General features: G+C 51.0%; 1 protein-coding gene across 1 annotated transcript in view; it reads right to left on the reverse strand.

Annotated features, from left to right (window-relative positions):
- Positions 1–592: 592 nt before the first annotated feature.
- COL27A1 (collagen type XXVII alpha 1 chain) overlaps positions 593–23,736 on the reverse strand; it is a gene marked incomplete at its 5' end in the record, with an annotated part of 141,871 nt that continues 118,727 nt past the window's right edge. The window contains 20 exons of the mRNA XM_082842389.1: positions 593–898; positions 1,719–1,937; positions 8,290–8,399; positions 9,437–9,605; positions 10,487–10,552; positions 13,275–13,301; positions 13,562–13,597; positions 13,836–13,853; positions 13,975–14,010; positions 14,153–14,206; positions 14,594–14,656; positions 15,165–15,218; positions 18,854–18,961; positions 19,791–19,898; positions 20,660–20,767; positions 20,850–20,903; positions 21,715–21,768; positions 22,050–22,103; positions 22,665–22,718; positions 22,908–22,964. Coding sequence (XP_082698515.1) covers positions 752–898; positions 1,719–1,937; positions 8,290–8,399; positions 9,437–9,605; positions 10,487–10,552; positions 13,275–13,301; positions 13,562–13,597; positions 13,836–13,853; positions 13,975–14,010; positions 14,153–14,206; positions 14,594–14,656; positions 15,165–15,218; positions 18,854–18,961; positions 19,791–19,898; positions 20,660–20,767; positions 20,850–20,903; positions 21,715–21,768; positions 22,050–22,103; positions 22,665–22,718; positions 22,908–22,964 — 1,596 coding nt within the window. The 3' untranslated portion in view covers positions 593–751. The remainder of the gene's footprint in view (positions 899–1,718; positions 1,938–8,289; positions 8,400–9,436; positions 9,606–10,486; positions 10,553–13,274; positions 13,302–13,561; positions 13,598–13,835; positions 13,854–13,974; positions 14,011–14,152; positions 14,207–14,593; positions 14,657–15,164; positions 15,219–18,853; positions 18,962–19,790; positions 19,899–20,659; positions 20,768–20,849; positions 20,904–21,714; positions 21,769–22,049; positions 22,104–22,664; positions 22,719–22,907; positions 22,965–23,736) is intronic.

Raw genomic sequence — 23,736 nt, forward strand, 5'->3', positions numbered from 1 at the left:
AACGTGGATGATACCCCACATCCAAATGTTTCTTCAAAGTCTGTGGCAAAACTGGTAGCACCTTCAGAATCTTAAATAGGTTTTTTTTTTTCCTTAAAAAAATCACATACACTACGAGAAAATTGTGAGCACCAGCGATTTCACAGTGGGAGGTAGCAGACGTGGGCACCCCCAGCCCCGAGGATCTCACCTCTCCCTCTCGGCATCCATCACTTCCCACCCCCTGGCTGCTCTCTCTCACCTTCTCACCTCTTTCCCAGGTGAAAAAAAAATAGTAACGCACCTTCTTTGCGTTTGTTTAAATAAAATATATATACTTCTTTCTTTCCTTTTCTCCTTTTTTCATGTCTCCTCTCTAATATTGCACATCAAAGCTCCCTGGCAGGGGCCAGCTGACGAGATGCCCCCTTCCCTCAAGCTGGCTGGAACGTGGGGCTCTTTGGGAAGGAAGCTGAGCAGGGAAGGGGGTGGCCGCAGAGCTGGGAGACAGGCCACGGGGCTCAGGCGGGTTGCGGGCCCGACTTGCTCTGTCTGGCTCTTTGGTTGGTCTTTGGGGCTGAGCTGGGATGAGTCGTTCCCAAGGATACCCCGTGCCCTGCTACCCCTCAGCCTCTTCTACTGGGCAGACAACAGCTGGGGTCTGCTCAAGGATCCTTGGGCAGGTGAGCTGCCTCTCCTAGGGGCCCACCTGCCCCTAGGTACCCTCCTCTTCCCTCCCCCTCGAGGCCGAGAGGAGTCAGGAGGTCAGAGGTCAGAGGAAGCACGCAGGTCCAACTTCGAGGCGGTACTGCTTCCCTGATGAGGCAGGAGGGAGGTTGTCCACGCTGACAATGGGCAGCTGCTGGGGGTCCTGGGTCCGGAAGGTGAAGAGTGTCTGATGCCAGCGGCCATCCTGGACCTGCGGGTAGAGGGAAACGGGGACATGTATATCCGTCATAGTTCTCATAATATATCAAGTGCGTTTCTCCCTCATCTTTCTTCACAATTTTTAATGTCCACGTGGCAGTTCACTGTTTCAGTGACCTGTATGTGTCCATTTAGATTGCTTCCGCCATTTTGATTCTTAAAAGAAAAGCGGTCATGAGTATCACTGTAGCTAAACTTTTGTGCACATTCTTAATTATTTCCCTAGAACAAATTCTAGAAGTAAGATTTGCGGGATCAAAGGATAGGTACATTTGTAAGGCTTTGGATATATATTGGAAATACACATGTAGCTGCTGTTCCGAAAGCCTCTACCCATTTAGTTTTAATTTTTCCAAATAGCTTTGTGTGAGAGTGTTGGTTTCCCCTCAGCCTCAGTAACACTGTGCATTACTGGTTTTGTCTAATTTTGTGAAACTGGTGTTTTGGATGACTTTCTGTCTCCCTCTTCCCCTACAACCCACCCTGTTTTAGGCCTCTGAAGACAACCAGAATGTTAAGAGAAGAAATTAGCCTGGCAGGGCAGGGGCAGAGAGAAGAGTACAGATACACCCTTCTATAAGCAGCCTTGGAAGTAAGCAGAGCATCTACCGGCTGGTAGAATTTTTACCAGCCCAGACCTTCCCTCAGAAGTTGCCCAGGGAGAAAAGTGAATAAAAGCAATTTTATAAAACTCAAAGGTAAACATTATATGTATCACACTAATATACTATAGTACAAAATTGTTACTATATAAGAACACGTTTTCCTACCTGTCTATGCATGAGGGGCCTGTAAGGGGCCCCAAGACTTACCTTGCAGCCATCCATTGACACTTCCGGCCTGAACTGACCCCCGGCTTCAAAGATCTGCCCGTTCCAGGCCCGGAAGCGCACAGCCTGCCTAGCTGGTCTCTGCCTGGTGCCCTCCTGCCACACGGTCATGTTAAGGCAGTGGATGGTGATTTGCTGTGTCACCTCAGAGCTTAGCAGGTGCAGGAAATTCATCTGGACCCGGCTAATGGCAAACTCCACCTGTGGAGGAGATGCGGCAGTGAGGCAGGGTCGGGCTGGGCTGCCCACAGCTCTCAAAATTCCTTACCTTCCTCTGGAAGGTCCAGGGCTAAGCCCTTTCCTGGTAAGCAATTCCCAGCCATGCTCCCAGAGCTGTACTCACTCACAAGACAGAAAAACTGAGGTCTGTGTGAGCCAGTCCCACAGCCAAGGAGTAACAAGGAAGGGAAAGAACTGAGGTCTGCCTGATTCCAGCCAGAAATGCGAGGGTCCTGATGCACGGTATGGGAGGGGTCTCTGGAGCTGAGCTGGGATAACGAGGCTCACAGAGGAAGAGGATCTTGCCCAAGAGTGAGAGGCTCTTAGTGGGCAGTGGAAATGAGAAGTGCTTTCCCCACGTTTCTAAGTCCCAAGCTGCAGGCGGGGTAGGGTGAGGCAGCTGGAAAGGGCAGACCTGACAACAAACAACAGGACAGGGTTTCGGGCTTAAGTGGCTGTAGGGTAAGTCCTGACAGTTGGGTTTTCTCTTTTTTTCTGGTGCAAGTGCCTGACTTAAGCTTTGATTGCTGAGGCATCCATTCAAAGAGGCATCCACTTCAAAGACAGACTATCTCAAATAAATACCTTGCCAGCCACAGGACCAGATAAAGAGTCAGGCCACCTCCAGGCACTGAGGCGCCTTTGTTTTAAAGCTCTGGATTGATTTCAATAACTGACCGTTTGGGCTACTTGTTTTTTCTCTCCCCATGCTTTAAATTCTGGCCCTTATATTTTAAATTCACCACTAAAGAATGAGCCTGCAAAACCCTAACACCCCCCCACCCCAATAAAAGCAGAACCCCAGGCCCACGCACGCGCTCTCTCTCTCTCTCTCCATGACCCTGTAGTGTGGCCCCAGGTGGGCTGTGCAATTTCCAGGTCCTGTAAATAATAAAACTTTAGTTTTGCAAAGTTTCCTGGTGGTTATTGCTGAAAGGCATCTTGCAATCGTAATAAGAACTGCGAGGGCTGGTCCAGCCACAGCACTGGTTATTTATAGGCCGAGACCAGCACACAACGATTGGTGTAGTTGGCAGGACTGCACGACCGGCCTTGCAATCAATGGATGGGATGCGCTTTACCTGCAACTTGCTTACTAACCACCTAACTCAGGTGGGTATCACCATCTGTGGAAGGAGCACTGCTTGCTGGGGGTCTGTCTCACTGCTAAGTGCTTTTGCATATTGCGATGGTATCCAATCCAAAAAGTCATGGCTGCCATGAGAATCCAATGGTCCCCCCAGAGCAGTGTGATCAGGGCCATAGGCTCTGACTAGCCACTGAGACCATTCATTATAAAGGCCTTACTTGACTATAATGTGATTAATTAAGGGTCCTCCATGACTCAAGGGGAGAGTTAAGGAAAGTGGACTGGAGCACAAGGTTAAGTCACTGCCCAAGGAAAGGCTCTCGGCTGAAGGCAGGAGGGAAACATTCCTGTAGGTGAGGGTAGGAGACCTCCACCTAGGACCACTGAGTTGGTGGTTGTGCCTGGACCACATGTCGTAATCCAGAAGAGTGAAACAGCCTTGCAACTGGAAACCAGTGGACCTCCAGAAGGAAGACACAAGAGATCTATGGTTTCTGTGTCAAAACGTCACTCATTACTGTCATTCTTCATCCCTGACCCAATGGGATATTATGGGTCCCATCCCTGGTGTGATGTTCCTAAAAAAATTAATGGGCAGTGACCACCTAGAGGGGTGGGATAGGGAGGGTGGGAGGGTGACACACGAGGGAGGAGATATGGGGATATATGTATATGTATAGCTGATTCGCTTTGCTATACAGCAGAAACTAACACACCATTGTAAAGCAATTATACTCCAAAAAAGATGTAAAAAAAATTATTGGGCAAATATAAATGGCCTAAAAATCTGATGCCAGCACCTCCTAAGAACCCTGAGGAGGTGCACCAGCTCCTTGATAAACGCAAAACCCCATGGAAGCATCCTGGGGATATACCAACATGCCTAGGCTCTGGTATGACACTAGAGGCCTAAGGGCTTTCCCCAAAGACCCCGTGCGTATCATGCTCGTGGAAGCAGACCTCAGTCCCAGAGAGGTCTCTTGGAACACCCTGGGAAGGAAAGCAGCGAGCTATGAACACGGTTCACAGTGATGCCATCCAAAATTTTCCAGTAACAACACGTCAGTTTAAGATAACAGGAGAAAATCGGGAAGTAGAAACTGAGATAAAAAACTATACTTGAACTGAAATTCAAATTTTTCTTAAATATTTTATGTAGCAGGAAGGAGAGAGGGGAACTAACTGGCTATTTTGGTATTTTTGTTTGTTTGTGTGTTACAGGCTCTCAATCGTTACTCAAGGCTGCCAAAATTCAACGACTGGCCAATACCTCTGAAGACCCTAAAATCCATAGTTTTCTTAAAGATCCATCCGGGCGATACGCTTGTTTCCTCAGCCCCCTCGGCTTTCGCCTCGGCAGAACTAAGAAACACACCTTATAAGGCGTCCCTGCTGCCAAGGGAAAAGTTGACGGGGTCATCCAGGCATCTAGGATGAGGAAGAGGGATCAGGGAAGGCAAAGGCCCCTAGAGCCACTGGTATTCTACCAGGGCCCTTACTCTTTTTGGATGTTTACTCCTGGCATGGTTGCATCCTTCTATCCCAGTGATCACTGCTAAGGCTCACAGTGAATGGAAAACATTAAGATGAGGCCCATCTCCTGCTGCGCAAAATTGGCACGGTCCAGTGGGTTTACCATTTCCATGGTCGTGGCGATCTAAATGACCCCTCTTCATTTGCAACTCTGAAGAGGCCCCATTTGACCCAAAGAATTATTATTATTATTATTTTGTTACCATGACTGCCAAGATGCTAGTCCTGTTGATGGGCAGAGAATTATTTTTAGAGCACACTCCCCTGATTATAGGGTGGTACTACAACATTTTATTGGAACTGCCAAAACCATACAAAAGGCACTGAAACTCCTGGAAGAAAATTTACATTTTTTTCTCTGTCCCTTGAAGATTAAATCTTTGAAATGGAAACACCCCAGGAGGTAACTAAAACTCTACCCACAATTGCCTGAGGCTGAAGAAAAAAAATGAGGGGGAAGAGGCCTCTTAAAATACAAACTGCTATAAAAGCTCTCTTACTCAAAAGCTAGTCCACAGCCTCCTTAATATTACTTGTCAAGAACAAATACACATCTTAAAAGTCATCTCCACAAATACTAGTAAAAAGCATTAGCCACTGGAGCAGGTAACTTTGTTCTGCCTGTCAGACACAATTTGGAGTCAAACGTTATTTACAGACTAGTAAGTTTTATATTGTTGTACCTGATTCATGGCTAAAATTTTGGAGTGGAAGCTATAGCATCTCAGTGTCTCTGTGTGTTTATGTAAGTCTCTGGATGTATATGTGATTTTTTTCTTTCTCTCTACCTCTGAATGGTATTGCCAAAATTAATTTGTAAAAGAGCTCCGTTTAACCGGTTTAAAAATAAGCACTTATGGGTTTCCCTGGTGGCGCAGTGGTTGAGAGTCTGCCTGCCGATGCAGGGGACACGGGTTCGAGCCCCGGTCCGGGAAGATCCCACATGCCGCGGAGCGGCTGGGCCCGTGAGCCATGGCCGCTGGGCCTGCGCGTCCGGAGCCTGTGCTCCGCAACGGGAGAGGCCACAGCAGTGAGAGGCCCGCGTACCGCAAAAAAAAAAAAAAAGCACTTATGAATTAGGTATTCCTAAAACTCAGAAATATAGAAACTAATCCAAATGTTTTTCAAGTTCACATGATCTGGGATAAACTTTGGTAAATAAAAGCCAGTCTAAGTTTGTTTTAATTAAAATAGGTATGTCTTTATAGTTATCAGCATTAAATATACTGCAGATAAATAACTTTACAGGGTTTACTAGTCAAATAAATCCATGTTATCTCTATTACAAAAGAAAATTAGCTTGGGATGATGGCTGACTTTGTCTACTGTCTAATGAAGATTTTGGAGGTAGTTTAAGCATATTGTCAGGACAGAGAAAAAGAATTTTACCTAGTGTGGTCAAGTTGGCTAAAATTGGACTGCTACTATTAGAGTTTTTTTTTTTTTTAAAATAAGGCTTTAATATCAATAATGTGCTTATGTAATTTTCTTCATCTGCTATAAGGACAAAGTTTTCTTGGAGCACTGGTCTGCTCCTGTTAAGAGATTATGAAAAGTTTTTCTTTACCTTTTAAGTAATCTGGCTAGAAAGCAAAGATTTTGTGTTTTATCAAAATAACTTCCTGTGCTTCATGTTGCCTTAATGAGGTCTTTAGTTACCTAGAAGACACAGTCTTCTCAATGTCAAAAGAGCTAAGTTTTCTCACAACGATGTAACCATCTGTATTTGCTTTTAAAATCTTTTGTCACTTTGGCTAAGTAGATAATTAAGCACTTTTTCATAATGATCTGTGATTCTATTTAGTCAAGTGTCCAAAACCTTTGATATTTTTGACAGACTTCCCAAAATCAAGTTCTAAATGAAGACTTTTTGACTCGGAAGTAACTGGGGTTTTCCAGAGGATCGTTGGAACATCTCAAAAGATCCATCTCTTTTCCTTATAAAAAGAGAAACATTAAACTAATTAGGCTTATTTGATATATTAAATCACATGGGAAACATTGTCAAATAAGAAATACACCTTCTCTTTATGGATATCCTTGAATGGGTATATGTTATTAATATGGTGTTCCAGAAATAATATGAAATTCCTAAAAGTCTGATATGTTATGTTATCCATTTATAACTCAGCTATCATCCTAAAATATTGTGTGTCACAGAAATAACCAAATTTCCTTGTCAACTGCATCATAATGAACTCCCATCAGATCTTTAACCATAGGCATTTAAAAATGTCATTCTTTTGTCAGTCTTTTATCATTTATAATTATTGTTTTACTCCTTTATCATTTATAATTATTTTTTTACTCCTTTGCAAAAGTGCTTCATCTTCAAGGAGATTCATGGAAAGGACTCCGACAAGTACAGGTTTCTGATAACTTTTAAATCATACCATTGAATGGGTAAGAATTTATAGAACTCTAAGGAAAAACTGGATTCATGAAACTAACAAAAGATCAAGATTGAGGCTCAATTACATAGGACTGAACGAACTGATGGGGATGATTATAACTTTTTATGACTTTTTTGGAAACACTGGCAGTTCTTTTAATCTCTGTTTCCACATTTAAGGAAAACTTTTCTCTTAAGCTAGCAATGCATTACAGCCATTTGGTGAAGTACACCTTTGTGAACAAAGATGAAACAATTGCTGTTTCTCCCACCTGATCCTTCTAGAATTCAGAAGCTCTTGGTGAGTATTCTCATGGCAGTATAATTATTTGCATAAGTTCAATGAGAATCTATTCTCCTTGTAACAGGACACAATTGGAAATACTGGTTATCCCCAGGGCTATGAATGGAATGTCATATTTGAGAGAGACATAAAGAGACTCAGATATGACCAGATCACTTAAGGAACTAAGGTTGACTTTATGGAGCCAATAAAGCCCCTTAGAAAAATCAGTCTGTTACCTTGATTACAGGGTTCCCAGCAGCCTTACCAGGTGAGTAAGGAAGGTCACTTCCTGGCAGGTACAGGAATCTCAGGATATTTTGAGGACTTTAAGAAGAGAGGAATTCACCCAAGTCTATAAGTATTCCAGGCAAAGGATGGTAAGTTCTTGGCTCCGCTTCCTGGCCTGGAGAGGCTTTTAAAAGTTCAATCTGAGACTCGTTATGAAAGGTTCCAGCAAAGCAGCAAGGAGCCTATGCTGTCAGTCACTCTTCCTGCTGCACTTATGTAAATAATCAAATTTATTGAAACTAGACTTAATTTGCACACAAATTAGTTTTTCTATGGTTATCGTTAATAGAAATGGGGGTGACGGTACAGAGAATATTCTCAGCCCGGAGACTGGCACATGGTAAGTGGGCACCAAACATGAGTCACGTATTTGCGTATACAACCCCGGAACACATATCCCAGCTGAGCATCGCACTGATTTATTTTGTGCTGATGGTCACGGCTGTCCAAGCCAGGCCAGCTTGGCTAACTCCGCCATTTTAGATATTAGGCAGAACGTTCTATTTGAAGAAAGAACCATTGGCATCACATAACTCAGAAGGGTTTGGAAACCATGGATTTTGAACAATTCATCCCCAGTGTACAGATGAGGAACTGGGATTCAGAAAGAGGAGATAACTTCCTCAAGGCCATGTAGCAAGATAGTCAAGGCTCAGTCCCAAACCTGGGTGGGCTGTGGTCCAGGGCAGGGGGCAGGGGCGTGTAGAGAGGGCCATCCAGTGGGGGCTAGTGAGCAGATGGGTACCTTGGAGACTGTGATGGGCTTGAGACACGTCTGTCCACCATGTGTGAAGTTGCAGGAGACTTCGATGGTGTCGGACGAACAGCCAAGGTTTGGATCCACCCAGTAGGTACCTGCAGGCAGCAGGGGATGGGGGTGGCATATATATGTGTGGGGAGGAACCCGGGGCTTGGTTCTGCAGGTGGACCCCACACCCTGGGACCCGCTGAGCCCCAGCTGGACATGAAGTCGGGGAGGGTGAGCAGAAAGGGGATTCTATGAGCCACAGAGATGGAAGGAAACCCTCTGGGCAGAGCTCACAGGTGGCAGAGGCCCCGGAGGGGCCACGTGGTGGAGCCCTTGCCTATGTTGCTCTTGGGTAGCGTCCATTTTACAGAGGGGACAACTGAGGCTGAGAGAGGCTGAGTCACTTGCCCAAGGGATTTAGGGATCGTTTAATTGAATGGTTTCGCCGCCAAGGCTAGGGATCCTCCTGGAGCTTGGTGGGAGTCAGGGCTTCTACCCCATCAACCAGGCACTTCTGCCGACACTTGGTTCCCCCTTTGGGTTTCCAAGGGAGCCAGAGGCCCCAGAGCTGAAAGAGTAGGACAGCCGGCCACTCGTCCACCTTCTTGCTCAGCGGAGAGAAGGGTGGCTTGCCCAGCTCACAGAGCTGGTCAGAGGCAGGGCTGACCTTCAAACTCCGGTCTCTCTGCCTCTAAAACTGTGGTCCTTCCACAGCACCACATCAGCTCACAGAGAGAGAAGAGACTTGGATGAGGTGCGGACAGAAAGGGGGAATCCTGGCTCTGCAGGGAAGCTATGATGGGGTCCCCTCCTGGCCCTGGGGGCTTTTTCTGCCACAGCTCTTGTCCCATTGCACGGAAATGGGACAGCTTGTGGATCTGTGGGCTCTGGAAGGGTGGGACCACTCCTCTGTGTTTCCCACTATATCCCCACACCCCAGGAAGCACAAGCACTTGGCACATCGTGGGGCTCCGTGACTGTCTGTTGAGTGAATAAATGACTGCCTCCCCAAGGACAGAAACTTGGCCCAGTGGAGTGGAGGCTCTAATGCACCATCCCCCCAGCTCCTCCCGGAACCCCCTGCCCCGCCCTGCCCACCCCTGGGGCAGGAAGCCCTCGCTGGAGACCGCACAGGCCCTCGTACCATCCACCATCTTCTGTTCACAGTCCATGAGGTCCCGGCAGACCCGGGCGGGGTTCTCTTTGGTGCCCAGGGGCGTCTTAATGCTCTGGATGAGGCTGCTGAGGTAGTGTAAGGTTTTAAAGATCTCCCCTCCCTGGTCCAGCACCAGCCGGTCCGGATGGCTGTAACCCTGTCGTGGGGAGAGAGGGTGGCCATCGGCCTCTTGAGGTCCTGGCCTGGCCGGAGGTCCGAGCCTCCACAGCCCCAAGTTCTTGCTACTGAGGAGACATCTGAGTTCCCAGCAGGGGGCACACTTGGGTCTCCCTCCACTGAACAAATAAAGAGACTGGGGACCAGGGACAGGTGGGGGCAGATCTGCCAGGAGGGCCTGGAGGCTTGAGAGGAGTAGAGGGTCAGCCTGGTTCCTGTGCAGAACAGCAAGGTCCCCGTGAGCGAGGAGTCAAGGGAGCGGTCCCAAATCCCTCGGGAAGGGGTTGGTGAAGGACTTTACACTGACCCCCAGAATGGAAGGAAGATAACGGGCCTTTCCATCTGTCCTTCCCCCTGGATCACGAGCCCTGAGAGAGTCACCTCGGCATCACCTCTCCCCAGCATGCTGATCAGGGCACAAATGGAAATGTCTGAAGGTCTGAGCTGGGAGGTAGTGAGCTCCCCATCGCGGGAAGGAGGCAAGGAAGCAAAGGGCACTCCTGACAGGGCTTGACTAGAGGACACCTGAGGCCCTGCTCAGCCTCATATCCTGGGGCTGACTTGATCACCGGCCAGGGTCTTAGCAGAGCCTGTGGACTGACAACGAGCTTCCTGCTCCTGGCGGGTTGTGGGACTGAACCACGGAAGCTGCTGTGGGCTCTGGACCCAGCTGAGCATCTCTTCCTGACTCAGGAGGAAAGGGCTCTGGAGGAAAGAGAAAGGGCTCAGGCCTGTTTCTGGCCCCTGCTCTGGCCATGAATCACTCAGTGCAGGCCACGTGGAGGGCACTGACCACACATGGGCCATCACTTCCGTTTCCCCCAGGAAGGGACCCCATGTGGGCAGGGCCCCTGGTGGTACCTCTGCTCTCAGTGCTCCACTAGTGTCCATCCACGTCTGGAAAGCTGCCCCAAGGTCATCTTGTTGCTGTGCGGGGAGAAGACAGGGTGTACCTCCTGGTCTCCACACACCCACCAAGCGGGTGCTCCAGGGTCTGAGCGAGAGCCCTCCCACCCCCGCTTCCCCGGCGGGATCGTGGCCAACAGCATGCCTTTGGTGCAACTCTGTCCTTCTTCCCCTTGCAAACAGGCTCTTCCGCTCCCTTCCTCCAGGCACTTCCATAGTGCTCCAACACCCTCAGGATTAAGTCCAAACTCCTCAGCATGGCTATAAGACCTGGACTGAGTGCTGCGGTCTCTGGCCCCGCCTCTCTTCTCTCTCCCACATGTGCTCCGTGCACCAGACACACTATTGCACTTCTAAGTTCCTAAGTACCATGCTCTGTCTAGCCACTGGGCCTTTGCACATGCTGCTCCCGTTGCCTCTTCCCTCCCTCCACCATTCCATTTACTATCCCAGTGGTACTCATCCAGGGGAGATGCTGCCCCCAGTGGACGTTGGGCAATATCTCGAGACTTCAGGGGCTGTCACAGCTGGAGGAGGGGATGCTACTGGCGTGTAGTGGGTGGAGGATGTTGCTGAACATCCTACCACGCACAGGACAATCACTCATAGCAGAGAATCATCTGGTTCCAAATGTCAACGGCGCTGCAGCTGAGAAACCCTGCCCTACGCTCATCCTATAGATGCCAGCTGCCATGGGAACTCTTTCCCGACGTTTCTGCCCCCAGGCTGGGTGTGGACCCCTTTCTCTACAGTCCCCGTGTCTCCCCTTTGGCTTGCACTGTAACTGTCTCATGTACACTTGTAGCTCCATCCCTGGCACTGGGCTTGCCAGAAACATAGCCATGGTCTTGCCATGAAAATAGTGAGGGGGAGAATCTGACAGTGAGTAAAGCACAGGATTGGGGTCTGGGGCGAGGACTCTGGAGGGACTTCTCCAGTTCAAATCCCAGCCTTGCTACTTACTAACTGCACAATCTGGGCAAGTTGCTTAACCTCTCTTTGCCTCAGTTGTCTCATCCTGATAATGGGCATGACAATAAAACTCTCTCAGAACTGTTGAGAGGAATAAATGAGTTAATACGTGAAAAGCACTTCTAATGCTGTCTGGCATGTAACAAGCACTGAATATATTAGTTATTATTCGAAAAAACTCAAAACCCTCTCATTTCCCATTTTTTCAGAGGGAGAAGGTTTTTCTTAGATCTCTTCACTTCCCCCTAGCTGGCTTCCTTACTGAATGAAGAAGGAAAAGTGTAGAGGGAGAGGCCAGGGCTGTCATTCCATTTTTATGGGCGAGGCAGAGGGATGGGCAGCGAGCAGCAGAGAGGGGAGAAGAACAGGGGCTCCGAGGAGCTCAGGGCCCGAGGGCTCCTCCCCCATTCAGCCCTTCCCCTTGGCCGCTCCCCGGATGCTGTCAGGGCCTGCTTCTAACAGTCAATCATCACCGTGGTGAAATGGAGACGGAATTGTCAGAGGGCTTGGGAGGGGGCCATGCTTTCATACAGGCCAGGGTACCCACCAGGGAGGAACACAGGGGCCCCCCCTGCAACCTTGCCCGCCGGCCCTCTCTGGACTCAGAATCTGAGCTGGAAGGACTCTGCGATATTATGATTTATAATAAGAAATATATATTTGGTCTCCAATCCCGTTCCTGGCACAGAGCTCCTGAAAGCCCTGGAATCTCCTGGAATAGGGTCTCTTTTGCTATATTAATGAGGTGACTTTTGGACTGCTCAGTAAGTAACCTAAGGATGGGGGCTTGTGGTTGGTGGAACCAACCGTGTGATCAGAGGGTTGGAACTTGCAGTTACGGCCCACAGTCTCCAAGGAGGGGAGGGGGGGCTGGAGGTCGAGTCAATCACCAGTGGCCAATGACTTAATCAATCATGTCTGTGTAATGAAGCCTGCATAAAATCCTAAAAGGACTGGGTTCAGTGGGCTTTCAGGTTGGTGAACACACGGAGATTCGGGGAGAACAGGGGAGCTCGTGCCCCCTCCCCGTGCCTTGCCCTATGCACAGCTTCCATCTGGCTGCTCCTCAGTGACAGCCTTTTATAATAAACCAACAATCTAATACGTAAAGTGTTTCCATGAGTTCTGTGAGCCGCTCTAGCAAATTAACGGAACCCCAGGAGGGCATGGTGGGAACCTCTGGTTTACAGCCAGTTGGCCAGAGGCACAGGTGACACCTGGATTTGCCACTGGCAAATCTGAAGGGGGGCGGCGAGGGGGGGATGGTGAGGGACATGGGGATTGGGGGATGGGGGGGCCAGCAGCAATCTTGTAGGACTGAGCCCTCAACCTGTGGAATCTGACGCTAACTCCAAGTAGTGTCAGGATTGAGTTGAATTGTAGGACACCCAGCTGGTGTGTCCCCAACATTGCTTGTTGGTGCGGGGAACCCCCCCTTCCCAACACACACACAGGTTGGAATCGGTACCAGAACCTTAAAGAGTTGTCAACGGATCTGTACAGTGTACCGACGGGACCCCGGAGCCAGCGGTGGGAGGTCTTCCTGGGTTCATAGTCAGGGGTGCATTCTGACTAAAAGCTGGGTACCCTGCCTCTCAGCCCGGGGCTCTTTCTGCCGCTTCAGGGTCCAGGATCCAGTATGGAACGGCAAAAGGACGTGGGCAGTTTAGGGCCACCTTGGCCAGAGAGGGGTCCACTGCCGCCACCTGCCCCCGACACCACCCCCCAGGCCTTACCCCACGCAGGCAACAGAGAATGTTCTCCAACTTACAAAGTGAATAGGGCTCCCTGGAGGACCCTGCAAAAGAAGAGGCTGGGTCTGTATCTGACGGGGACCTGGTGCTGCAGTCCCGGGGGCTGTCGGGGCATGAGAGAACCCACCACGCTGGTCTCTGCCTGGCCCTACCAGGACTGTGCCACACTGTCCTGGAGGCCTGGCCTGGCCTGTGAAGTCAGGGCCAGTCCTGTGAAGGCTGCCAGCACAGCCTTGGGTTTCACTCAAAGGAATCCCACCTGCTGCCCTGCAGTTCAAGGGGTACCGGGCACACAGCTACCTACCGGTGGGCCGGGCTGCCCTCTGGGACCGGGAGGACCCTGGAGGAAGAGGAGAGAACTGAGGGCCTGCTATGTGTCAAAGGCCTCTCATCCCCCCACCCAGTCCGGGCCTTCTCCAGCAGACCTGAGACCCGGGCACGATGGTGGCCCAGGTGCAGATTGAGGCCCACAGGGAAAAACGTGCCCAAGGACACGCCTGGTCATGGGCAGGGGAAACCAGAGGGCCCGTCCCTCCCACTCCCCTGTCCCCCCAGCCCTCATACCGCAGCCCACTCACCCTCGGACCTTGCAATCCCTAGAGGGGGGACAGAAGCAGGGAGAAAGAGTCAGAGGACCAGGCTGAGCCATGCCCGCCCCCTGCCCCAGCCCAACCCTGCCGTACTCCCTGCCATACTGTCCCCAGCCCATCCACTCACCAAGTCCCCTCGCCTGCCTTTGTCACCCTTCGGACCCTGCAATAAACCATGGCCCAGTGAGAGGGGGCTCAGAGGGGAAGCCCCACGTCCCAGATGGGGAAACTGAGGCTCAGACTGTCCCTGGGTCACAGAGACAGTCTCGCCCCAGCGGTGTTCCTGGCCAGCCCCCTGCACATACCTGGCGTCCTGAAGGTCCCAGGAATCCTAGGGGCCCAATGATGCCTTCCTTCCCCTAAAGGAGAGAGAAAGGCTTGTGTGTCCTTGTCCCACAGCCTGGGGAATACAGTCACAGGGACAGGAGGGTAGAGGGCAGCCTGAGTGTCCCAAGGGGATGGAAGGGAGACGTCCTCAAGGGGGCCAGGCCATGCGTCTCCTGAGCCCGTCCTATGTGCCTTGTGGGGGGGCCACCAGTGGACGGGGGGAGCAGTGAAAGGGGAAAGGACGGCAGCCCAGCTGGCAGGAATGGCATGAGCAAAGGTATGGAAACAGGAGTGAAGATTGTGGGCAGAGGGGCTCGATGCCGAAGGAACAGGAGGAGTGGCGGCCCCCCGGCTGATGGCTGGCCAGCCTTGGGCCTCGGATAACTGTCCCTGCTGGGATAGACAGGGAGACGACTCACCATCAAGCCAGGAGGCCCCCGAGGGCCCTGGATGCCTTTGAAGCCAATGTCTCCTGGGGGGCCCTGCAGAAGGCAGAGGAAGGGCTGCTGTGTCTGGGCGGCCACTGGGCAAGGGCTCCAGCGCTCCGCCACCCGAGGTCTGGCCAACCTTTGCCCTCCTTGTCAAGAGACGCCTTACCCGAGAGGCTCCAGGAAGAGTAACAAATGTGCACAATTATTCAGCAGGTGCCAGAGAGCTGGCTCGGTGCTAAATGGTGTGGGTCTCTGGTCTTAATTGTAACAACCCTTTGCTGTTATTATACCCATTTTATAGATGAGAAAACTGAGGCTTGGAGAGACCGAGTAACTTGTTTGAGGCACAGAGCAGTTGAATTGTGGAGCTGGGTTTAGAACCCAGGTCTGCTGGAATGTGAGTGCTGGGAGACACAGGTGTTCATGCTAGACCCTGGCTGTGTTCCAGCCCACCCTGCAAATGCTCAAGAAATATTTGTTGAGTGAATAAATGAATAAATGAACAAGCAGGTGGATGGATGGGACCCCAAGAGAAACAGTGTAGAACGGGAATCTGTACCTTGGGTCCGAAGAGGCCAGCCATTCCTGGGAATCCCATCTCACCAGAGTCACCCTGTGGGGAGAACAGGATGAGAAGGGTGCCTGGGCAGTCATGCAGGACCCCTGGGCCTGCCTTCTTGCAGGGATATCAGCCACTCCACCTCGAAGCGATCAGATGAGTGTGAATGGCTCACAGAGCAGACACCAGGTCAGCCTGGACTCCAGCGGGGCAGGAGCCTGTGCCCTCTGTCAAATGGGGAAGTGGAGGCCAGCTCAGGCCTTCCACAGGGGACGCTCTAGAACACTCAGGATCTCCTGTCCCAGGTCTTCAAGGAAGACAGTGGAAGGACCTGTAGACTTCCCAACCCATCCCAAAGGCTCTACTGAGGAATGGGCCCCTCAAAGTAACCCCTAAAAACTGAGGGCCTGCTACGTGTCAGGCACTTTGCATGCACCACCATGCATGTGTGTTCCCACATCAGACCAGGAAATAAAGACTCAGAGAGGGCAGGCACCTGCTCAAAGTCACACAGATGTTGTGGAGTGTGCTAGATTCAGACAAGGTTATAAGTCCGGAGGCCTGCATTATATGCTTCGTTGTTGCTTAACTTTTTTTTTTTTTTTAATTTATTTTTGGCTGTGTTGGGTCTTCGTTGCTGTGCGCGGGCTTTCTCTAGTTGTAGCAAGCGGGGGCTACTCTTCGTTGCGGCGCGCGGGCTTCTCACTGCAGTGGCTTCCCTCGTTGTGGAGCAAGGGCTCTAGGCGTGTGGCTTCATGGAGCGCGGGCTCAGTAGTTGTGGCTCACGGGCTCTAGAGCACAGGTTCAGTAGTTGTGGCGCACGGGTTTTGTTGCTCCATGGCATGTGGGATCTTCCCAGACCAGGGGATCGAACTCGTGTCCCCTGCCTTGGCAGGCGGATTCTCAACCACTGCACCACCAGGGAAGCCCATATTACGTAACTTTTTTTTTTCCCGCGGTACGTGGGCCTCTCACTGCTGTGGCCTCTCCCGTTGCGGAGCACAGGCTCCGGACGCACAGGCTCAGCAGCCATGGCTCACGGGCCCAGCCACTCCGCGGCATGTGGGATCTTCCCGGACCGGGGCACGAACCCGTGTCCCCGGCATCGGCAGGCGGACTCTCAACCACTGCGCCACCAGGGAAGCCCTGTTGCTTAACTTTTAAAGAAACTGCTCAACTGTTTTCCGAAGTGGTCGTACAATTTTACATTCCTATTAGCAGAGTACGAGACTTCCCATTGCTCCACGTCCTTGCCAAGGATCAGTATGATCAGTCTTTAAAAATTTTCTCCATTCAAATTCAAAGGTGTGCAGTAGCATCTCACTGTGGTTATAATGAGCATTTGCCTAATGATTAATGATATTGATCTTTTCATGTGCTTATTTGCCATCTGTATAGCTTCTTTGAAGTGTCTACTCAAACCTTTTGTCTAATTTTTAAAACTGGGCTGCTTATTTTCTTACTATTGAGTTTTGAGAGTTCTTTATATATTCTGGCTATAAATCCTTTACGAGACATATGCTTTGCACGTTCTCCTATTATGTGTCTTATCTTTTCATTCTCTTAACAGTGTCCTTTTGAGAAGCAAAAGTTTTAAATTTCATTGATGTCCAATTTATCAGATTTTCTTTTATGCATCATGCTTTTGGTGTCATTTCTAAGAAATCTTTTTATAACCCAAGGTCTCAAAGATTTTCTTTTACACTTTCTTGTAGAAGTTTTAGCCCTTTTGGTTTTATTTTTAGGTGTATGATCCATGTTGAGTTAATTTTTGTACACAGTATGAAGTTCTGAATTGTTCTGGAGCCATTGCTGGAAAGCACTATTCTGTATCCACTGAATTACTTTTGCACCTATGTCAAAGATCAGTTGTCTGTATATGAATGAATACATTTCTGGACTCTTTTTTCTGTTTCTTTGATCCGTTAGTATATTTATGGCAATACCATACCTTCTTGATTCCTGTAGCTTTGTAAGTCTTGAAATCAACTACTGTTAGTCCTTCAACTTTGTTCCTCTTTTTCCAAGTTGTTTTGGTTATTCTAGGTCTTTTGCATTTCCAAATGAATTTTAGAATTAGCTTGTTATTTTCTACAAGAAAAACCTGATGGGATTTTGATTGGGATTGTGTTGAATCTATAGACCAACATGAGGAAAATTGACATCTTAACAATATTGAGTTTTTTGACCAATAAACACAGTAAATATCTCCACTTATTTAGATCTTCCTCAATTTATCTCAACAATGCTTTATAGTTTTTCAGTGTACATGTCTTATACACCTATTGTCATGTGTATCTCTAAGGATTTCATATTTTTATGCTATTGTAAATAGTATTGCTCTTTAGGTTTCCAATTCTGATTGCTTCTTGCTAGCACATACAAGTCATTTGAGTATGTTGAGCTGGTGTCCTGCTATCTTGCTAAAACTCCCTTATTCTAGTAGCTTTATTGTAGATTCTATTGGGTTTTCTACGTAGACAACCATTTTGTCTACAGATGAACAGTTTCATGTCTTCCTTTTTGATACGAATGTCTTTTATTTATTTTTCTTGCTTTACTGCATTGGCTAGAACTGCCAATATAATGTTGAATAGAAGTAGTGAGAACAGATATCTTTGACTTGTTTCTGCTCTTTGGGAGAAAGAATTCAGTCATTCACTATTTTTTTTTTTTCGGTTGGGTCGGGTCTTCGTTGTGGCCGGCAGGCTCCTTAGTTGCAGCTTGCCAGCTCCTTAGTTGAGGCATGCTGGCTCCTTAGTTGTAGCATGTGAACTCTTAGCTGCGGCATGCATGTGGGATCTAGTTCCCTGACCAGGGATCAGACCCGGGCCCCCTGCGTTGGGAGTGTGGAGTCTTATCCACTACACCACCAGGGAAGTCCCAGTCATTCACTATTAAGTATGATGTTAAATATAGATTTTTCATGGATGCCCTTTATCAAGTTGAGAGAGTTCCTTGGTCTACCAAGTTTGTTGAGAAATTTTATCAGAAATGGAGTTGGATTTTATCAATTACTTTCCTTGCACCTACTGAGATGATTAACTGGGTTTTCTTTTTTCACTTGCTAATATGCTGAATTACATTGATTTACTTTCAAATGTTACACCATCCTTGCATTCCTGGGATAAACCTCACTTGACCTTGATGTACAATCCTTTTAATGTATTCTTAGATTCATTTTTCTAAAATTGTATTGACAATTTTTGTATCTATAGTTATGAGGTATGTTGGTCTGTAGTTTTCTTTTCTTGTAATGTCCTCATCTGGCATTGACATCAAGGTAATGCTAACCTCATAGAATGTGTTGGGAAATACTCCTCCTCTTCAATTTTCTGTAAGAGTTTATGCAGAATTGGTATTTTTTTCTTCCATAAACAATCACTAGAATTTACCAGTGAAGTCATCTGAGCCTTTGTGGGAAGTTTTTAAACTACAGATGCAATTTCTCTAATAGCTACAAGGCTGTTGAAGGCTATTTAGAGTTCCGGTTGAAATCACCTCTCCTCATTCTGAAGGGACCGCTCATATCTCATTTCTCAGCTTTTTTCCACCCCCAAGCCCGCGCGCAGGGGAGGCAGAATGGTATCTATGCCCACAGAGGGTATTGGTCTGCCCTCGCCACAGAGCAGGAAGGTGGCTTCTGGGTCTGTGTGTGTGAACACGTGTGTTCCCTGGGGCTCACTCACCGGCTGGCCTTTGGATCCAGGCTCCCCCTGGTTCCCAGGAAGCCCCGTTCCGCCTTCCATCCCTCGTTTGCCAGGGGGACCCAGCTGCCCGGGTAACCCACTTTCACCCTTAAAGAAATACACCAAGATGATCAATCAAAGGGAGAAAATGGCTCGAGGAGAGGGGAGGCGCTGAACAACCATTCCACAGGGTCAGTTAACATCTCCGGGTGCTGGGGCAACAGGCATAGGCCTGGGGGGTGGCGGAGGGGTGCTCAAAACTTCATCCTCCTTAAGGGGAAAGTCTCTTTTCTTACTCTGGCATTCAAGGGCCACTTTCTGTCCACTCTCCCACACGCCTCTCCTCTTCATTGTTTCTTCCCAACAGACCATGCAGTCCCCACCTCCACACTTCCATTCCCGCTGGCCCTCCTTACTCATTTAAATCCTCCACGGGCCAAGGCCATCTCTCCCTCTGCCAGCTGTCTTTATGGAGGGTTCCAACCTCTCTCCAACTAAACCTCAAGCTCAGAGAGGGCGAGAGTCCTGTTTGATTCATTCGTTTCAATCTTCCCTTCAGTGTCTAGCCCTGGGCTCAGACTGACTCCTGGCTGCCTCCGCCACCACTCAAGGAAACTTTCTAAAAAGAGGCCTTGGAGGGTCTCAGAGCCCGCAACATGCACTGTTCCACAAAGGCCCACAAGAGGGCGCCCATGGACAACTCAACAAATAGTTGGCAGTGTCAAGGGCCTGGTAGGGGGCAGTATTACAGCTCCCTGGATAAACTATCCTTTAAGTCAAGTTTAAGCTTGGGGAGGGACCCCTGAGAAAGAGGATTCCATTTTCACACAGGCCCTGGGACATGGGCGCTCACATCAGCACTGCAGTCGGTGTCATTATAGTTAGTACCAAGGCAGAAAGGGTGGAGGGCGGGTAAGGGGATTAACAAGTGTCTGACCTTGAATCCTGGGGGCCCCTGTGCTCCAGGCAAGCCAGCCACACCTGGATTTCCTCTCTTCCCAGCAGGGCCCATGGGGCCAGGGTCCCCATCGTCTCCCTGCTCGCCCTGTGAAGAAAGAGGGCAGAGGAGGATTTTTCATGTTTCAGGATATAGGCAGTCAAGGAGGCAGGATGACTCAAAACCTGGGTGAAGGGCTTCCCTGGTGGCACAGTGGTTAAGAATCTGCCTGCCAGTGCAGGGGACATGGGTTTGAGCCCTGGTCCGGGAAGATCCCACATGCCGCGGAGCAACTAAGCCCATGTGCCACAACTACTGAGCCCGTGCGCCTAGAGCCCGTGCTCCACAACAAGAGAAGCCACTGCAATGAGAAGCCCGCACACTGCAACCAAGAGTAGACCCCGCTCTCCGCAACTGGAGAAAGCCCGCGTGCAACAACGAAGACCCAACGTAGCCAAAGCAAAAACAAAGCAAAACGAAACAAAACAAAAACCTGGGTGAACCCTGGGTGAAGCTGGAGGTTAAACTGAGGGATGGAGGTCATACTGCCTGTGTGTGAGGATGGCTGGACCAGCGGGACAAATGGGTGGGGAAGGGAAGGGTCTTAAAAACCGGAAGCTCTATTTGCTGGACAGGGCATGACCCTCTGGGTACTGGCATGGAGGAGAGGCAGTGAGATGGGCCATAGGCCCTGGTCCCAGGTCCCAAGGGATGAGGCCATTGCCCATGCAGGAGGCTTCTGGATATGCTGGTTCTGCCCATCCAAGTTTCCAAACGCGCTCCTCCCGGCCCATGGCCTACGGCACCCCACCACGCACACACCTCATCTCAAATGGAGACACTGTCTCTTAACCCCAAGTCCTGCTCACCTGCTGTCCTGCTTGACCGTCCCGGCCAGGAAGCCCATCTGGTCCAGCGACACCCTCAGGGCCCTGTCTCCCCACCACGCCCCGAGGCCCCGGCAGCCCCTGCAGGCCCTGGCGGTAAATAAGAAGCTGGTGAGGGCTTCTGGGGAGGGCGGGGAGGTGGGTGGGAGAGGAGAAGCTGGGAGTCACTCACCTGGATCCCCCTCCGTCCTGGTCCCCCAGCCTTGCCTTGCTTTCCCTTTGGTCCCTGAAAAATCAAGGGGCACGTGATGAGGGCTTCCTGGAGGAGGTGCAGAACACTAGGCACTCTGGAAGGGGGCCCTTCTGTGGCCGGGCCCTGCCCCTCCACTTCTTGGGCCTTGGCATCTGAATCTGCAAATGGGCCCAAGCAGCCTGACTCAGAAGCCCAAGGTCGAGGCTGTCACTAACCCTGGGTCCTGGGCCCTCACTGGCAACCCTGCTGCAGAGGCTCCGGACCCTGGCAACTTCCTGGTGGGAGCGAAGCCCACGGCTGGCTGGTCTATTTAATCCCCATGGGTTTGGCTCTCCCTGAGGGGTGGGGGGTGGCTCTGCGGGTGGAGGGGTGCACCCCTGGGGGGAAGTTGAGGGCATTAAGGCAGCCTTGGCCCAGCCTCAGTGGAGGCAGATGCAGGAGCCCTGGGTGCAAAGCAGGAAACTCCTCTCCACCGCCTCTGAACTCTTCCACGGGCATCACCAGCCCCGTGTCTTCCTCCACACCCCCTCGCTTCACTTCTCCCAGTTTTCTCTTTCCACAGTGTGGCATGGTGGAAAGAGAGGCCAGCGTTGGATCTTGACAGCCCTGGGTTCAAATACCGCTGGCTGACCTGACAGGTGGTCTCCCTCCGGGAGGCCCTATAAATGGGGCTGGTCATCCCCCCTCCCTCAGGCTGTTTGAAGGGATCTTGGCCAGGCCACACCCTGCAGGGCCCCTCCCTGTGGTTCCCTCTCTTTCTCACAGCACCCCCAGCCCTCCCTCCCGTGTGCTGTGTGCCTGGGACAGTCTCTTTCCCTTCCCTGTGGACGGCAGGGCCTCTTACCTCGTCCCCTTTCGATCCTTTGGGGCCCGGCCGTCCCCGGGGTCCCGGATGCCCCTGCAAACCAAGGTGAGATGACGCAAGGCAGCCCCAGGATTCTCTCCTGGGGAGGGTGGCCAGTCTCCGCCTGGAGGGGGGAGGTGTGGGGAGGGGTTTGGGGGTGCAGGCTCTGGGGGTGCCCCCAGGGTCAGGGCAGGAGAAACCAGAATGGGCTGCCCCAGGCGCTCCTGCAGGGAGGGTCCCTTTAAGCTTTGAAAGGCCCAGTGCTTGAATCACCCCGCTGCTCCTCTACCGCCCCCTCAGGGCGGGAGGGGGATGGGACAGGCTGCACCACTCACGGGTTGGCCCTGCTGGCCTGGATTTCCACGGAGGCCTTGTACACCCTCCTGTCCCTGGAAGTCAAGGCGAGACAGGTGAGGGGGCTCATTCTGGGGGGGGAGGACCCCAGAAAGCCCTTGTTCTTCCTAGTCATGTGTCATTGTCCCCCTGAGTCTCAGCACCCTCATCTGCAAAATGGGTGAACTAATGACCCCGCCAGGGAGGATGAGGGTGGGGCGGTGAAGAGCCTAGGGGGCTTGCAGGTGGGCGGAGCTTGCGAGGGGGGTTCCGGTGCTCATTCAGTGGCTTGTTCACACTGCTTCTGTTGGGAGAGCTGTTCTCGGCCACAGATGGGGACACTGAGGTTCTTGGAGGGGAGAGGTCTCCCTCCCCCGCCCATCCTCTCCCTCCCTCAGGAAAGATCTCTGGACCCTTCCCCTTTCAGCATGAACTACGCCCTGAGCCCTTGTGGGGAGGGGGAGGGTTGTGCTTAAAGCCTGGGCACTAATGGTGGAAGGACAGGCCTGTTTCCTGGCAAAGGCTGTTCTAATTCTAGGTTGCAGGAAACAGAGGCCAAGGAATGCCCTCTTATAACACTCCCGGTGCTGCCAGCAGGTAGGAGCTCCGATACTTACCGGGTATCCAGAGTCCCCTGGCTCCCCGCGGTCTCCTCGATCACCCACAGGGCCCTAAATGACAAGGACAACAATGAAAAACGGGCCACTGGGTGCAGGGGATGCCACACCTGGGCCTCCTAGGCCACAACCTCGTGAAGCTCGCAGCAGCCTCACCCCTGCTCAGTTTCCCCGCCCCCTCCCAGGTCGGGGCTCCACCCTGGCATTGGTCCACGGGATGGACAGTGGGGATGGGGGTCTTACCCGATCTCCAGGTGGCCCGGGGTGCCCCTCGGCCGTGCCATCCTCACCCTGCTCCCCCTGTGGACACAAAACTAGCTTTAGGACAAACCTCTTGCTCCTGGTGAATTCTGGGAATTCCAGACACTCTGCACTGAGGCCAAAAGGGCCTTCATCAGAGACGAGGTCCAGCCGACTTAGGGTTACAGACAGAAAGACTGAGGCCAGAGAGGGAAGGGGAAGATGTGGGGTCAAAGGCAGACCTGGGCATGGAACCAGGAATACAGAACACAGAACAGGGCTCTTTACCCTCCCCGCTGCTGGACACCGCCAGGCCGATGCCCTGAGGCTGTCAGACGGGGTAGCTAAGCAGAGACCTCGGTCACATCCAGCTTTGCAGGGGACCAGCTGCCTAGACCTTCAACAGGTCCGTTCCCATCTCAGAGCTTTTTCTCAGCTGCGGAATCAGAGTGAGGAGGGGCGTAGGGGACAATGGCAATACCCATGCGGAGTGGAGGGGAATTCCATGAAATGAGGCAGAAGTCCCTGCATGGTCCTCAGCAGTGACAGTAATTCCAACAGCTGGCAGGCATGGGCACTGCCACGGCCGCACACAGGCACTCGCTGAATCCTCCCAACAACGCTACAAAGTAAGTGATATCATTCTCCCCATTTTACAGATGAGGACACTGAGGCACAAAGAGATGGTGTGAGCTGCTCAGTCATTCAGCCCCCAGTGACACAGTTCCCTTTCTCTGACCCTTGCTGGGAGAAAGTGGGCCGAGAACCAGCTTCAGGACAAACGTCCAACCCTTGATGGGAGCCCCAGAGAAGGCCCTGGGCTGCCCCAGAC

Source organism: Leucopleurus acutus (genome assembly GCF_964270905.1).
Source record: "Leucopleurus acutus genome assembly, chromosome: 7".
Taxonomy (NCBI): Eukaryota; Metazoa; Chordata; class Mammalia; order Artiodactyla; family Delphinidae; genus Leucopleurus; species Leucopleurus acutus.